The sequence below is a fragment of the Nicotiana tomentosiformis genome, chromosome 2 (assembly GCF_000390325.3).
Source record: "Nicotiana tomentosiformis chromosome 2, ASM39032v3, whole genome shotgun sequence".
In the NCBI taxonomy this organism is placed as follows: Eukaryota; Viridiplantae; Streptophyta; class Magnoliopsida; order Solanales; family Solanaceae; genus Nicotiana; species Nicotiana tomentosiformis.
Window position 1 is genome coordinate 145,908,166 of NC_090813.1, and position 17,915 is coordinate 145,926,080.

Consider the following 17,915-nt stretch of genomic DNA (forward strand, 5'->3'; position numbering starts at 1 on the left):
ATACAAAATTCTGCGGTCTGCACAAATTCTGCGTCCGCATTCATTTATATGTGGACCGCATAGTTGCTTCAAGGTCCAGATAAAGAGTGCGGTCCGCACTCAAAATTGTGTGGCCACACTCACCTTAGGTTTGGGGCGACTTGGTCAACCTAAAAATAGAACCTCGAGACACTATTCACAACTTTACCACTCTAAAGTCTTTAACCCTAAGCAAACACAGTGCACAATTAATTAGTTCACAATCTTCCTTCATTTCATCAGTATAGATTCTTACCTGCATCCTTGATAACTGGTATGCTCATTATATATTTAGATTTTGCAATTTCTTTTCATTTTTGTTCTTTTGTGGTGTGAGTTGTTAGAACTAAAATGTCAATTGTTAGTCATGGGTACTTAAAATCATGTGGGTAGTTTTATATATGTTTATTAGGGACTGGGTAGACCATTAATCATGTTAATTTGTGCATTCCATGTCTAAATTGTGAAAAATTGCATGAACCCTAACTTTACTGTCGTAAATGCTCAAATTGTGTGACCGCACACAAATTTATGCGGTCCGCAGACCACTTGATTAGGGCAAATATTGTGCTTGAAAAGTGCGGAACGCATGCAAAATTGTGCGGTCCACAGAAAAAATTATGCGGCCGCATAAAACTGTGTGCGACCACACTTTTGAACTTTAGAGAATCAGTATCTCAGGATTGGACTTGTGCGGCCACACTCAAAATTATGCGGTCTGCAGTAAAATTGTGCGGCCACATAAAAATATGTGCGACCACACTTATGAACTTCAGAGAATAGAACTGGACTTGTACGGTCCGCACAATTAATGTGCGGCCGCACTCACAATTTTGCGGTCTGCACTTCAGGGTGTGCGACCGCACTAGACAGTCTGTGGCCGCACTCAAAATTGTACGGTCTGCACTGTCTCCTTTGATGTCTATTGTGCTGTAATTGTTCTGTAAATGTTTGAAGTGTTTTGAACTCAACTGACCTATACACCTTGTATTTCAGGCAATGGTTAGATCACATGGTGGAGGCGATACATCAAAAGGGAGAGGTGAACCCTCCCGAGGAAGAGGAAAATGCACTCGCCCTTTGCGAGTACAATTGAAACCTATTGCTAAAAAGCCAACCATTGGGAGAGGAGGGGCCACAGAGCCCTCAGAATCCAGTTCATATGCCCCATCAAGGGAAGCCTCTGAGGGTCATTCAATGGAGGTCCAACCTGAGGCCCAGTCCCAACCATCCCAACCCACTGGGCATTTTCAATTGCGCGACGAGCCTACAGCTAATTCTTCTGGGGGTTCTGATGTGGGAAGCTAGGGTTCCGAACCCTCCTCTACACCTACTCCTCCGGCACCAGTACCTATTGATGTTGATGATGATAATGTCCCGGATGATGGTAGAGGGAGGGACACTCAAGTGGGCGACCTTGAGAGGTTGAAGAAAAAGGAAATGTGGGAGTATAGGTTTGTGAGCTTGACAGCCTTCAACTGGTTCCGAGAATTGTGGCCTCAGAGGTCGCTCACACTTGAGCGACAGTTCTTATTCAAGGATTTGGATATTCATAATCCAAATGTCCTTAGACAGTTCTAATCCCCCTAAGGGAAAAGAAAATGACTCAAAGAGTCGGCAAAGTAAGAGCCAAAAAGAGAATATGAAGTGCTAAAGGAAAGATGAACCAATTCCATTCCGATATTTCCCTCCTTAGTCCAAAAGCCTTCATTACATGCCGAAAAAGCCCTATATGATTTTAAGCCAAGCAAGCTTGCATTAGTAGTAATCCACATGAGGGGCAAGTATATGGTACTTAGAGCCAGGTTTGTGACATTCTTTTGAGAGCAATAAGCGAATCTTTCTCGAGTCATTGAATTGAATTCTTCATTCGTGAGTGAAATGAACTTCAGGAGATTATAGGAGGAGGAGTTTGGGATCCACAGTGTCATACATGAAAGTGCGAGCTTCCTTGATGAACAAAGTCAACCCTTGATGCTCAAGTATCACATTAGAGCCATTTGTGCTTTAACATTCAAATCATAAGCTTGATAATGATTCATGAGCGTGTGGGTAATTATTGGTCCCAATTGATTTGTATTTGATTCAACTTAGGCCAGCTGAAATAGCCCTTTTCTAGTAGAGGTGGGAAATTTCCCTAATTGCTTGAGGACAAGTAAAAGCTTAAGTTTGGGGGAGTTGATAAGTAAGGATTTTACCTACGTTTTAGCTAAAAAATGCTTAAAGGTATTCCCGAGAACTAATGAAATGTGCTTTCTTGCATGAATATTGGGAAACGAGCCAAAGAATTGAAAATCAACTCAAAATGGAGTAAAATTGGACAAGAACCAAAATAAGGCAAAAAGGGCTATAGTGCGGACTGCACAATACTGTGTGCGGCCGCAAACTCTGAAGATGTACTGATAAGATTTCTTCACAGAGTGCGGACCGCACAATTATTGTGTGGCCGCATAAGACTAGATTTAGAGAGCTGAAGTTTGAGAGCTTGAAGATGTGCGGACCGCACTATTATTGTGCGGCCGCAGGATGCCAAAATGCGGCCGCACTCATAAATGTGCGGTCCGCAGAATGAAACCCTGATCCAGTCCAAGAGCAAAAGTGCGCCCGCACTCAGAAATATGTGGTCCGCACAATTAGAGGAAGTGAGGCCGCATCTCACTTTTATGCGACCGCAGAAAGCCATACCCACCAGTCAGTCTCAAAGTGCAGACTGCAAACATAATTGTGCGGCCGCACAACCTTCGCAGGGGTAATTTTGTCAGATATTTTTAGCTGGGTATAAATAGATCATTTTGTCATTTTTAGGTTAAGTTTTGTGCACCTGAACACTTAGAGCCATTTTTATTTACTGTATTGGGCAAGTTTGTACTAGTTTAGTATTTAAACATTAGATTTTCTTTCCTTAAGCAATTATTATGTATTTTATCTTAGTTTCTTCTTTAATTTCTTCATTGTCCATGAGTATCTAAACCCTTAGCTAGGGTTGTGACCCAACTCTAGTATGGGTACTTAATGGGTGATTGATTTAGGGATTATTTGTGATTGGGTAAATGAATATTATCCTAGTTTTTGCTTGAATATGAGAATTGATGGTTGCAAATATTGATTCATACTTAATTGACTTAGTCTATACTTGAGAAAGTGAGACTAAGTCTAGGAAATCTTGGCTAACAAGAAATTGGGGTGAACTCCAAAAATTGATAACCCAAATTAAAGGGTCGAATCTAGAGATAGTAAGACCCGACTTGAGCATTTATCACTTGTTTCGTGAGATACCCATTTGGACTTAAGAAAGCTGAATTGGGAAAAATCACTCAAACTACCGAGAGGTATAGAGTGAGTAATTATGTGTGATTGCTATATTGTATCCTGATCAACCAAACATGCCCTAAAGCTATAAATCTGTTAGGTAACAAACTAGGCGGAAGTCGCAACCCTAGATCTTTTATAACTTGAAAAACAACCAAAACCAAAAACATTGTCTCTTAACTTTACAATTACAAGCCTTAGCGTAAAAGTAGAAGTAGAAAAAACAATTGAATGTTGAAATGTAATCTTAGGTGCGTCATACATTCACACTAGATATATACCTAATCCTATATCAAGCTCCCTGCGGAATCGACCCTGACTCGCGTTTGCTTTTTATTATTGCATCGACCGCCTCGCAACCTAAATTAGTGGTGTGAGTTTGGGCAACATCACACTACTCTTGTCACCAACTTTCTTTCGCATCACATGTCAAACTACATTGTTCGTGGGGAGATGTCCTAGCTGATCGGACGTGATCGGACTCCGTGCTAACTAAGACGGTGGTATATCGGTACTAATGATCTCCCAACTAAAATTATATATTATTTTCGTATTTCGAAAATTGATATGTTTCAATTGGGCACTTGGATATAGTTGATTGTGACTTGATGTTTCTATGATTTTCTTTTTCTTATATGGTAATTATATTTTGAAAGAGGACTTTTAGCTTTACATACTAGTACTATTCGACAGTACTAACGTTCCTTTTGTCGGGGCGCTGCATCTTTAATAGATGCAGGTGGTTCCACAGCAGGCGGCATTGATCTGTGATAGCGGTACACTACTCTCTTCAGCTGACTTAGTGAGCTCCCTTCATTTCGGAGTCATGTATCTTTTGTTTCTCATGTACTGTGTTTTTAGGTATAGCCGGGGCCTTGTTGCCGATATTTCCATATTACTCTTCAGTTGTACTTAGAGGCTCCGTAGACAGGTTATATGTGGTGTTTGATGTGGGGAATTGAAGAAGAAATGTTGGTATTTGGCAAACATGTTTTGCATTATATCTATAAACTTGTAATATTTTGGAAATTTTGAACGAAGCTGCTAGGAAATAAAATGGGAGTTGTTAATGAATTCATTTCAGAGTTTGATTAATGGAGTGCATCTCCTCTTTATTCATAGATGAGTTTGGGTAGAAGAAAATCTAACAGACTTGCTCGGCCGGGTTCACTCGGTTGAGCGCCGATCGCGCTCCTCAAGGTCGGGGCATGACAACTAGGGATAAGCGGTTCCGGTACTCTAGGGAGTTCAGTGGAGCCCCGGTTGGGGTCAGGGGTCAGTTCGTGAGGGGTCAGTTCGTGAGGGGTCAGTCTAGCAGGCCTACATATTCAGCATCGCCGCCTCCTCATGTTGCTCCAGTGTGACCTTATTTTAGTGCCATGCCGGAGAGTTCTTACCATCTGCCAGCTATTCAGGGATCCTCTAGTGGGTATGCAAGCCATTAGGGTTAGACTTCAGGTCAGCAATCCACCGTACTGAGAGGTTGTTTTGAGTGTGGGGATCTCAGCCATGTGCGGAGGTTCTGCCCCTAGCTTCGGGGAAAGGCAGTGCAGCAGGGTCAGCAGTCTATGATTACAGCACCAATTGTTCCTCCAGTCGTCCGGCCACCCGGGGAGGAGGGCAGGTGGGTAATGATCTGTCATGCTCCGAACTCAAGGAGTGCGACCGGTGCTCAACCGAGATAACCTGGCTAAGCAAGCCTGTTAGATTTCCTTCTACCCAAACTCATCCATGAATATAGAGGAGATGTACTACATTAATCAAACATTGAAAATATTTCATTAGCAACTCCTATTTCATTTCCGTTAGTAGCTTCATTCATAATTTCTAAATTATTACAAGTTTATAGATATAATAAAAAACATGTTTGCCAAAAATACCAACACATCTAGTTCAATTCCCTACATCAAACACCACCCACAACCTGTCTACGGAGCCTCTAAGTACGGCATAAGAATAGTATAGAAGTGCCGGCAACAAGGCCCCAGCTATACCTTAAAACACAATCTACAACTCAAATGATAACAGGCCCCGGAATAGAGTAGGGCTCACCAAAACCTTCTGAATAGAGAGTGACTGCTAACGAGGACCAAAGTTGTCCGCTGATGAACCACCTGCATCCATTGAAGATGCAGCGCCCCTGGAAAAAGGGACGTTAGTACATATGAAATAGTACTAGTATGTAAAGCTAACTGTCCACTTTCAAAATAGAATGCCAATGTAAGAAAGGGAAAACTATGGAAACAACAATCAACAATCAATGATATTCAAATGCCAAGTAAAAACATAATAATTTCCAAAATATGAAGATAACACTGTGAAGTGATAATCAAAATATGATGATAATATTATTTTTGGTTGGGAGACCTTTAGCACTAATATACCATTATTCATAATATCACCGTTCACAATACCAATACCACCGTACTTTTAGCACGGAGTCCGATCACGACCCTATCGGCTAGGCCATCTCATCCGAGATATCAACCACAATCACAATTTCAATTAAAATTTCCAGCACAATCCCCACCATGTGTGCGGCATGTGTCCGATCACGACCCGATCGGCTAGACCATCTCACCACAATGCCGTATGGATTGCCATCATCCTTTTATATCAATCATCTCATCCCAATTATGGGGAATAATTTTATCACATCAATCTCATCCCAAATAAGGGGAATAATTTTATCATATCAGTCTCATCCCAAATATGGGGAATAATTACAATCCGCTACTACACCGGCATGTGTAGTTTCGGGGTTAGGTTATTTCAACCTACCCTTCCTCAGTGACTATCGATACTCCCAAAAATATTTTTGATTTGCTTACAAAGTAAACAACAATACAAATGCATTTACTTCATAACCTTTCATACCGTATATAGCCTCATTGGCACTTTCAACATCATTATTTCATTGGCTATCTTGGCCATACATATGATTATTCATTCATGGAACAATGGCCGTATTTCGTATGCCACACTTTAATTTCTTTCCTTTCATGGATCATTATCATAAATATTAACAAATAGAATATTCTGAAAATTTCAACTTTAGGTTCATTAGTAATGAAGATTTTAAACACAAAGGATTTCTTTCCAAGAAATGGAGTAAAATGATTGGCAATCGAAGCACAAGTTAAAATCATAAACAAGTAACACACCATTTATTCTTGAAATACTTTTTCCCAAAAAGGGCAATACACAATTTTCACTTACGAATATGTAAGAATGCAAAACACATTGAAAATACTCATAAAGCATAACATTAATTAAAACAGCCACATTGGGGAATGATTTGAGGACATAAGCTTTTAGGAAAATCTACTTTTGAAGTAATTTCGGAACAGTTGAATCAAGGCTCATTTCATAATCTTTCTCACATCATCTCATTTCATTGGCATCTCTAGCCATAAGTATAACTTTCATTCTTGGCACAGTGGCCACATTTTATATCTTCAACTCGCTTCTTTCACTTTCGAGCATCTTTATAGATTATCAACAACAAGGCATTTTCAATCAAGACTTTACGTACACATATGAGCAATTAAGAGTCTTAAGCACATCGAGTTTTTCTCACACAAGTTGGCATACTAGCTTTCATTTGAAACACGACTCAAAGACATAATATTATAATACACATATCATTCTTTAACACATTCCTGAAGGATAACATAATGTGATAGGAACATTCGGAACACATTTTGAATACATACATCTTTCGACACTTTGCTTACTCGGGATAATCGAATTTATTAGGAACAACTCGGAACATGGGTATTAGGAACTTGAGCCAACATAACTTGAAACTTATGAGAAGATCATGGAATTCATTTCTAAAAGAGTAGTTTAGCCAACATACCTCAATTGATCTTCCTTAAACACTAAAATATTTCGGAATTCTTAACAACTTCAATCTATTTTAGAAATATAATAAATTGAACCAAAATTAGGAGGATGATCATGGTTCTAGCTCATTTGAGCTTTTTATCAAGCACTAGGTGTGCATTAAGGTTTCAAAGTCCTCCTATGGTGGATTCCATCATCCCAAACATATTATATACCATTCTTAGCTCAACAATCTTCTTACACCCTTTGATAACACATGCATGCAAGATGAACAACTCCCATGCCCAAAAGTTATCATACTAATTACCCAATTCTAGATAAAATTCGAGATTGAGGGTTGTGGTGTAGAATCTTACCTTTATGATGAAGACCTTTTGGGTTTTCCTTGTTAATCTACCAAGATTTGAGCAAGAATTGAAGAACAATTGTTGAGGAACACTTTCCCACTCTAGGACACTCTCTCACTCTAAAAATATCAGGTTTTAGCTCAAGAAATGACTTAACCCCTCTCTCTACCCAGCCTTGGGGGTATTTAATGGGCTCCTACGTGCGCGGTCGCGCACCTGGTCGCGCACCTGAGGCAAAATACCCTCTAATATGTGCGGCCATGCATCTGGTCGCGCATATGGCATAGGTCTGGTAAAATGGCCATAACGTTTTATAGAAATATTGAAATGAGTTGGAAACTAGAGTCAAAGGGCTTTAATTTGATAGGTATGTCACCTCCTAAGTCTTTATAGTTTGGTAGCAGCATGCGTTTGAATTTGAATGTTGTGCGAATTGAGACATCCTTTCTACTTAATGTATCCAACTTGTTCCACACAAGTTCTTGCCATTCACAAAACTTCTTAGTATGTTCCAACACACCTTAAACATATATTTTCATTTCAAAATGATGTGGTCCTATCCCATAGGTCTCCTTTAATACTCGAATACGTTATTCCCAAATACAATTGGCGCACTTTAAAATCTTAAATTATTAAAAAAAATTAACGAGGCCTTACAGGGTCGTCCTAGAGGTGGAGGCCAGCCAGGGGGTGCTCCAGCCAGATTCTATTCCTTTCCAGCCCGACCAGATGCAATGGCCTCAGATGCTGTAATTACATGTACTATTTCTGTCTGCGGTATGGATGCTTTGGTACTATTTGATTCAGGGTCTACATATTCATATGTTTCATCTTTGTTTGCTCATTTCTTGGGTGTTCATCATGAGTCCTTGGGTACTCATGTGTATGTGTCCACACCAGTGGGCGATTCCGTTATTGTGGATCGAATCTACCGTTTCTGCATTGTTACATTCTCTGGTTATGAGACTAGGGCAGATCTTCTATTGCTTGATATGAACGACTTTGAGTCCATCCTGGGCATGGATTGGTTATTTCCATACCATATCATCCTTGATTACCATGCTAAGACTGTTACCTTGGCAATGCCAAAGTTGCCTAGATTGGAGTGGAAGGGTTCGTTGTCTGTACACCTAGTCAGGTTATTTATTTCCTGAAGGCTTGATACATGGTGGAGAAGGGATGCTTGGCCTATCTAGCCTATGTTCGGGATACTACCACAAAGACTACGACGATTGATTCGGTGCCCATGGTCCAGGAGTTCTCCAATGTGTTTCCTTCTGATCTTCCAGGCATGCAACCAAATCCTGATATCGATTTATGTATTGATTTGGCTCCAGGTAACCAGCCCATATCTATTCCACCGTACCGCATGGCTCCGAGAGAGCTGAAGGAACATCTTGAGGAGTTTCTAGCAAAGGGGTTCATCAGACCAAGTGTATCACCCTGGGGTGCACCTATGTTATTTGTGAAGAAGAAAGATGGAACTATGCGGATGTGTATTGATTATCGCCAGTTGAATAAAGTTACCATCAAGAACAAGTACCTATGGCCGCGGATTGATGATTTGTTTGACCAGTTGCAGGGTACCAGGGTGTTCTCTAAGATCGATTTGAGATCGGGGTACCATCAGTTGAAGATTCGAGTTTCGGATGTCTCGAAGACTGCTTTCCGGACTCGATATGGCCATATGAGTTTTTAGTAATGTTCTTTGGCTTAACTAATGCTCTCGCGTCATTTGTGGATTTGATGAACAGGGTGTTCAGTCTGTATATTGATTCATTTGTCATTGTCTTCATTAATGACATTTTGATCTACTCGCGTAGCATAGAGGAGCACGAGCAGCATCTGAGAGTGGTACTCCAGACCTTGCGGGAACAGAAGCTATATGCTAAGTTCTCCAAGTGTGAGTTTTGGATAGATTCTGTGGCATTCTTGGGACATGTTGTATCGGGAGAGGGTATTAAGGTTGATCCCAAGAAGATCGAGGCAGTTCAGAGTTGGCCTCGTCTTACCACAGCGACTGAGATCAGGAGCTTCCTGGGGTTAGCAGGGTATTATCGTCGGTTTGTGGAGGGCTTCTCATCTATTGCATCATCTTTGACTAGATTGACCTAGAAGGGTGCTCCGTTCCGTTGGTCCGATGATTGTGAGGCTTTCTTTCAGAAGCTCAAGATAGCTTTGACTACGGCACCGGTTCTAGTGTTACCTTCCGGTTCGGGGATGTATACTGTGTATTGTGACGCTTCACGCGTTGGTTTGGGTTATGTAATTATGCAGGAGGGGCGAGTTATTGTATATGCTTCACGTCAACTGAATACCCACGAGATTTATTACCATGTACATGATTTAGAGTTGGTCGCGATTGTTCATGCTCTTAAGATCTGGAGGCATTATCTTTATGGGGTGTCCTGTGAGGTTTACACCGATCATCGCAGCCTGCAGCATTTGTTCAGACAGAGGGATCTCAATTTGAGGCAGCGCAGGCGGCTTGAGTTACTGAAGGATTATGATATCAACATCCTTTATCATCCGGGCAAAGTGAATGTAGTTAGAGACGCCTTGAGCAGAAAGGCTGAGAGTATGGGTAGTTTGGCCTTCATTTTAGCATAGGAGAGGCCACTAGCTTTGGACATTCAGTCTTTTGCTAACAGACTTGCGAGGTTGGATATTGCAGAGCCCAGCCAAGTTCTTGCATGTGTCATTGCTCAATCTTCACTATCTGAGCATATCAAAGCTCGCCAGTTTGATGATCCACACTTGTTAGTTCTCTGATAGACGGTACTACGGGGTGGTGCCAAGGAGGTTACTATCGGCGAAGATGGTGTTTTGCGACTCCAGGGTCGCCTATGTGTTCCGAATATTGATGGCTTAAGGGAGAAGATTCTAGAGGAGGCACACAGTTCTCTCGGTATTCTATTTATCCAGGTGCGACGAAGATGTATCGTGACCTGAGGCAGCATTATTAGTGGCGGCGGATGAAGAAGGGCATAGTTGAGTATGTTGCGAGGTGTCTAAATTGCCAATAGGTTAAGTATAAGCACCAGAGGCCAGGTGGCCTATTCTAGCAGATGACTATACCTGAGTCGAAGTGGGAGCACATTACTATGGATTTCATAGTTGGGTTACCGCAAACCTTGAGAAAGTTTGATGTAGTTTGGGTCATTGTCGACAGGTTGACCAAGTCGGCACACTTGATTCTGGTTGTGACAACGTATACTTCAGAGAGGTTGGCCCAGATTTATATTCAAGAGATAGTTCGGTTACATGGCGTGCATATTTCTATCATATCAGATAGAGGCCCTCAGTTTACTTCACATTTCTGGAGAGCAGTATAGAGTGAGTTGGGGACCCGGGTAGAGCTCAGCATAGCTTTTCATCCATAGACCGACGGGAAGTCAGAGCGGACAGTTCAGATCTTGGAAGATATGCTCGGAGCATGTGTGATTTACTTTGCAGGGTAGTGCGATTGATTCTTGTCTTTGGCCGAGTTTACTTACAACAACAGTTATAAGTCCAGCATCGAGATGGCTCCATTTGAGGCTTTATATGGTCGGCGATGTCGTTCTCCCATCGGATGATTTGAGCCCGGCGAGGATAAGTTATATGGTACTGATCTGGTGAAAGATGCCTTGAAAAAGGTAAAGTTGATTCAGGAGCAACTTTGCACAGCACAGTCGAGACAGAATAGTTACGCGGATCAGAAGGCGTGTGATTTATCATTTATCGTGGGCGAGAAGGTTCTCTTAAAAGTCTTGCCGATGAAGGGAATCATGAGGTTCAGGAAGAAGAGCAAGTTGATCCTAGGGGTGGCATGTGGGCCGGGCCCGGTCCTGAGTGGTCCGGTCCTAAGTGGGCCGGTCCTAGGCGGGCCGGTCCTAAGCGATCCCGGGCTTTGCGGGCTTCTCGTTGGAAGCGGTCCGGGACCGGGACCACGAACTAGCGGTCCCGTATTAAGTGGGCCGGTTCCGGGCCTAAGCGGGCCCAAACGGTCCTAAGCGAGCCCAAGTGGGCCCAACAGAAACTTTCTATTTTTTAAATTATTTTTATACAAGTTAGAGAAAAAAATAGTAATAAAAATATCTAAGGCAATTCCTAGTAAATTATATTATAGAATTGTCACCTAAATTTTTTAATTCAAATTTAAAGACAAAAATATTGTAAAGATATATTCAAAGCAATGCGTTATAATATATATACTATACTATACTATATATACATCTTAAGATATATAAGCTATATTCGATTTACTATATATACATCTTAAGATTTATACATTAATATTCGATTTATATACTATATATACATCTTAAGATATATATATATATATATACATATAGAGAGAGAGAGAGAGAGATATCTTAAGCCATATTCGATAGTATATATATATATATATATATATATATATATATATATATATCTTAAGCCATATTCGATAGTATATAAATATATATATCGAATATAGCTTTTTATATATATATATATATATATATATATATATATATATATATATATATATATATATATATATATATATATATATCTCTTAAGCCATATTCGATAGTATATAAATATATATATCGAATATAGCTTATATATATACTATACTATATATACATCTTACTATATTAAGATGTATATATAGTATATCGTAAGATGTATATTATCGAATATGTCTTATATACTATGCATATAGTAAGATGTATATATATATATATATATATATATATATGTATAGAGTATAGTATATACTATATTATACTATATGTATAGCTTAAGGTATATAAAAAGACAAAAATATTGTAAAGAGATATTCAAATCAATGCGTTATATTTTTATTATAGCATTAAAAATCATGGCAATATCTTTCTTAGTCTTCCTCCCCCTATGGAATGAGCACAACAAGGTGCTAATACCACCATTGAGAAGAAAAAGAAACTAATCAAGATGTGCCAAAATACAAGTTACATATTAATTTACATGGTATCTCTTACAATTTTCATAAATCCTTCAAGGTCCGGAGGAATTTCCGTTGGTGGTGGCGGAAATGAAGCTTGGTCATCACCGCTTCGAGGCGAAGTATCATCCTCCGCAAGTTCAGCTAGCATTTCTTCATAAGCTTCGTCTGCCTCTGGTTGTGATTCAATATGTCCAAAATTTTTTCTTTCCGAACGGATCCAATCTCTGAAAAGTACTGATTTTTCCAAGCTCTCCCTCATAGACGCTCTATAATCACCGAGTTGAAGTCTTGCTTGACTGAAAGCGCTCTCTGATGCCACTGTTGAAACTTAAATAGTTAAAATATCTCGGGCCATCTATGAAAGAATCGGAAAGTATTTTTCTTTGTCCTTCCACCATTCCAAAATATTAAAGGAGCCGTCGGAATTCACTTCCTCAATTCCCTGTGACAAATAAATTTCAAGCTCATTTAGTTGTGAAAAATTACTAGTGCTAGAACCTTGAGAACCCCTGAACCCTGCCCAAGCACTAAGTGCTCTTACTCCCACAGTTCTTTTAGATGATTGAGAACTAGAAGAAGAAGGAGTTGGAACATTTGGTCTAGCATGATCTAATGCAACTTGATAAGTATTATAAATAGTTTGAACATTTATTTTAATTGAGGCTATTGCGTCCGCAAGTGTAGACAACTCCTCATCTTCAAGTGCTAAACCATTATAAACAGTTTCATACCAAAATTGAGAACCTCCTAATTTCATAGTAGGATTTAACAATGCAGCAACACCATAAATAGGGGAAATAGGGAAAAAATATTTTTAAAATTTTTTTCTCATGGAATCAATAGCAAGTTGATAAATTTTCCCACCCTCTGAAAAATGATCAAACAAATTTGCAAGTTCTGCAATATAAACTAAACAGTTAGAAATAGTAGGATAATATTGCCCAGAAAATTCATTTGTAGCAATATGAAATTTTTCTAAAAAATCTACAAGCATTTTAACATTAGCTCAATTCGCATTTGTAAGGTGCTCATCATTATCACTTACATGAGCATTAAACGTTGAGTTTATGGGATTTCTATATTCATATGCAACAACTAAACTTTCATACATGTAATCCCATCTAGTTGGACAAGGTTTAGGAACCTTTCTTTCTCTTAGGCCAAATTCATCGCATCTTTTAAAATATTCTCTAAGTCTACTTCTACGGTTTGAATAAAAAAGCCAATTAAGAGCCATTTTAACCTTTTCAATTTCAACATTTAAAATTCGCATACCATCACCCACAATTAAATGGTAAATATGACAAATACATCTAACATAAAAAATGTTACTAAATGCTTGACTTAGTGTAGTGGTAAGCAAGGCTACAACATTTGTGTTACTAGTAGCATTATCCATTGAAACTGACATTATTTTATCACTAATGCAAAAATATCTACAAATATCCGTAATCGTGCTAGAAATAAATTGCCCTGTGTGACGTGAATTAATTATTTTATAAGCAATAATGCGCTTTTGCATTATCTAATCCTCATCAATCCAATGACTGGTAACAGTAAGGTAATCACAGTCATTACCACTTCTACCACTATCAGTTGTAATAGCAACACGATAATTTATATGAGTAAATAAATAGCGCAAATATTGTTCATATTCATGTTTATATTTATAAATATCACTTTTTACGGTTGTGCGAGGAAAACCTTTATAAGTAGGATTATAAACTTTTCTAATATAATGCACAAAGTGAGGGTTAGAAGGAAAACTATAGGGTAAGCACATAACAGTAACCATTTTTGCCAATTCTTCCCGATCTTTTTTTGGATCATAATATAAAATACTACCGGTAATAGTGTTAATTCCCGGTTGAAATTGATTTGACCCGGTACTAAGATCATCCTGACTAGGTGCACTTGTCTCCTCGGCCAAAGCTTTCATACGAAAATATCTAGCTTTATCTTGAGGGTGTAGCAATATGTGTCTAGTCAAACTCCCCCCCTCCCCCCCGACTTCCAACATATTTAAAAACTAACTCTTTACCACAAGTTTTACACTTATCCCTATTTTGTTCTCTTAGTTGAGTAAAAAATGGTCAAACAAGAGATGTTTCTGCCCGTTTAAAAGGTTGTCTAGAAAAAGTAGGAGCAGTAACAGGAGGGTCAGACGGGGGATCATTTGGATTATTATTAGTTGGGTTAACTTCAGGAGCAGGACTAGTGGATGTATCGTCATCCGGTTGTGTTTCATCAAAATCTATTTCTTCATCATCATTTTCATCAATAGTTGGATTACCATAAAGAGCATTCATATATTCATGGTTTAATTGTTCACCGGGGACAATATTATGGCAAAATTGACTCTCGGTAAATTGTAATAAACTATTATCGCTATCAAGAATAGCAGGTTTTGGACGGGTAACAGGTTTCGGCCGGGGAGCCGGGGGAAGTGGAGGAGGAACAGATTGGCCGCTAGATTCACCACTCTTGGATTTTTTCTTATTTTTACTAAATATTTTTTTTAGGGAATAAGCCATCTTAATTAATCAAGTAAAGTAAATAAAACAAACAAAATTATAATATTAAAACTTAAGAGTTGGAACGAGTTTACCGAATTGACGAACAACTTGTTGAAAAATAATTATCGTTGAAGACTTGAAAACTTCAATTCACCAACTTCACAATTTTGCACAAATTGTAACAATTAAGTAAGCAATTATAGAAGAATATTAGAGAGAGATTGAGAGATATTGATGATTTTGTGAGAAAAATAAAAGTATGAGGGGGTATTTATAGTTGAAAATAGGGAAAAAGTATAATTATAAAAAGTTTGGAGTTAAAACAAATTTTGGGGGGTTAAATGGCTATTTTGCATATAGCCAATGACTATTTTGGCAGACCAAATAGCTAGTTTTTAAATGACCAAACGGTCAAATTTTTTTTTAAAAAAAAATTATCCGTTGGGCCCGTTTAGGACCGTTTAGGACCGCTTGAACCGGCCCACTTCTGAGTCGGTCCCGGTCATAAACGGTCCCGGTCTCGTGGGCCTCCCCTATGAGACCGGTCCACTACCTGGCCCACCACCCCACGGTCCCGGTCCTATCCGGTTAGGACCGTTTAGGCCCACTGCCCATGTGGGCTTGCAGTCTTAGGCCGGTCCCTGTCCTGACCGGCCCACATGCCACCCCTAGTTGAGCTCAAGGTTTATAGGCCCATTTGAGGTGTTGAGACGAGTTGGGGAGGTTGCTTATGAGCTTGCTTTGCCTCCCAGTCTATCTGGAGTTTATCTGGTTTTTCACGTGTTTATGCTCTGGAGGTATCATGCCGACAGGTCGCATGTGATAGACTATAGCACAGTTCTGTTAGATGAGAGTCTGGGTTATGTGGAGGAGCCAGTTGCCATTGTTGATAGGCAGGTTCGCCAGTTGAGGTCCAAGAGGATCTCCACGGTCAAGGTTCAGTGGAGGGGCCAACCAGTCGAGGAGGCGACTTGGAAGGCCGGGTAGGACATGCGGAGCAGATATCCACACTTATTCAGCACTCCAGGTATGATTCTAAACTCGTTCGAGGACGAATATTTGTTTAAGAGGTGGAGAATGTAACAACCCAACCGGTCATTTTACCTTCTAGGACCCCATCCCCCTAAATAAGACTCCTCGTATGTGCTTTTTCTATTTTATGACTTGCGGGGATGGTTAGTTCAGGAATTGGAAGGGTTCGAGTTGAAATCGGAACACTTCGTTCCTTAGTTTTGCTTTAAAAGGCTAAATTTGACTTCAGTCAACATGTTGAGTAAACAACCTCAGAATCAGGATTTGACGGTTCCAATAGGTTCATATGATGATTTTGGACTTGGGCGTATGTTCGAACCGGGATTTTGGACCACCCGGGAGCGTTTCGGTGCTTAATAGTGAAAGTTGGCTATTTAAAGGTTTAAAGTTCCTCAAATTTAGTTTGGAGTAGGTTTTGGAGTAATCGAGGCCCATTTAGAATTCCGAGCTTGGGAATAGTTCCGTATGGTGATTTAAGACTTGCACGCAAAATTTAGTATCATTCCGAGTAGTTTAAGTATGTTTCGGCACGTTCGGAGTAAGCTTGAAAAACTTGAAGATTTAAAGTTGAATCAATTTGGTTTTAGGTATGATTCTTAGTTTTGATGTTGTTTTATGCATTCCGAGAGTTCGAGCGAGTCCATTTTATTATTTCAAACTTGTTGGTATGTTCGGACGGAGCCCTATAGCCCTCGGGTGATAATCGGACGAGGCTCGGACCAAGCTTGGACTTAGGAGCAGCAGCTGAAGCTTCCAGCTTCTTCTGCAATCGCACCTGTGCTTGGCCAGCCGCAGGTGCGAGCTCGCAGAAGCGAGCCACAAGCCGCAGAAGCGGACCTGCCAGGGGCATCCCAGAGATCGCAGGAGCGGAGTTTTTGGCGCACCTGTGAGAGCGCAGGTAAGAAGGAAGAGAGCGCAGAAGCGGCACGGGCCGCGGGTGCGGAAATATCGTCGCAGAAGCGGACGCGTAGAAGCGCTCCTTTAGTCTGCAGGTGCGTAGTTTGGCCAGCTGGGGAGGAGCGCACCTGCAAGAATTTTTCCGCAGAAGTGGAAGCACAGGTGCGGTAGTGGATTCGCAGGCGCAAAAGACCTGCTGGGCAGAATGTCTTAAAACAGGGCTCATCCATTTTTTATCTCATTTTCTCCATTCTTGGGCTATTTTGGAGCTTCTTGAGATGGGTATTCACCTAGCAACTTTGAGGTAAGTAATTTCTACACAATGTGAGTTAAATACATAGATTATGGATAAATTTAACATGAAAAATTTGGAAAATCATGGGTTTAGATGAAAAACCTAGGTTTTGATTAAAAAAATGATATTTAACCACGAAAATGGCTATGGAATTGAGTGAAAATTATACATTTGAGTTAGTGAGGTTATGGGTAACAACTTTCTTTGAAAATTTCTGGAATCCAGGCACGTGGGCCCAGGGATGAATTTTAGGAATTCTTCAATTGGGATTGGGTAACCACTTTAATAGCTAGAATATGAACTTTTGAGCTCGTATTGATTATTTTATATAATATTTGACTAGTTTCGAGTCATTTGGCACCGAGTTGAGGGTTTAAAGAACAGTTGTGGACCGAAAAGTAAGCTTTAAGACAAGGTAAGTCTCTTGTCTAACCTTGTAAGAGAGAATTCTCCCCATAGGTGATTTAAATTATTATTATTTGCTTCTAATTGTGGGGGCTACGTACGCACGAGGTGACGAGAGTCCATGCGTAGCTACTATTTATGCTAATGTCCGGGTAGTCTAGGACCCAAATCATAGATTACTTGAAATGTTGGCACCTACTTGTTAATTAAAGTACCTAAATTACTTAGAACTTGTTAATTAAATTGTGGATGACCATTAATGGAATTTGTGGTACCTTGTGTATTAACCT

General features: G+C 39.8%; 1 protein-coding gene across 1 annotated transcript; it reads left to right on the forward strand.

Annotated features, from left to right (window-relative positions):
• Positions 1-8,257: 8,257 nt before the first annotated feature.
• Positions 8,258-9,415, forward strand: LOC138905801 (uncharacterized). The gene is made up of 2 exons (XM_070194318.1): positions 8,258-8,647; positions 9,347-9,415. Exons 1-2 carry the CDS (start codon positions 8,258-8,260, stop codon positions 9,413-9,415), a joined length of 459 nt encoding a protein of 152 aa, XP_070050419.1.
• Positions 9,416-17,915: the final 8,500 nt, after the last annotated feature.

Coding starts and splice junctions, on each gene's coding strand:
- LOC138905801 (XM_070194318.1), top strand. CDS start 8,258: ATGGCCTCAGATGCTGTAATTACATGTACTATTTCTGTCTGCGGTATG. Junction 8,648..9,346: donor AGTGGAAGGGTTCGTTGTCT/GTACACCTAGTC, acceptor CTACTCGCGTAG/CATAGAGGAGCACGAGCAGC.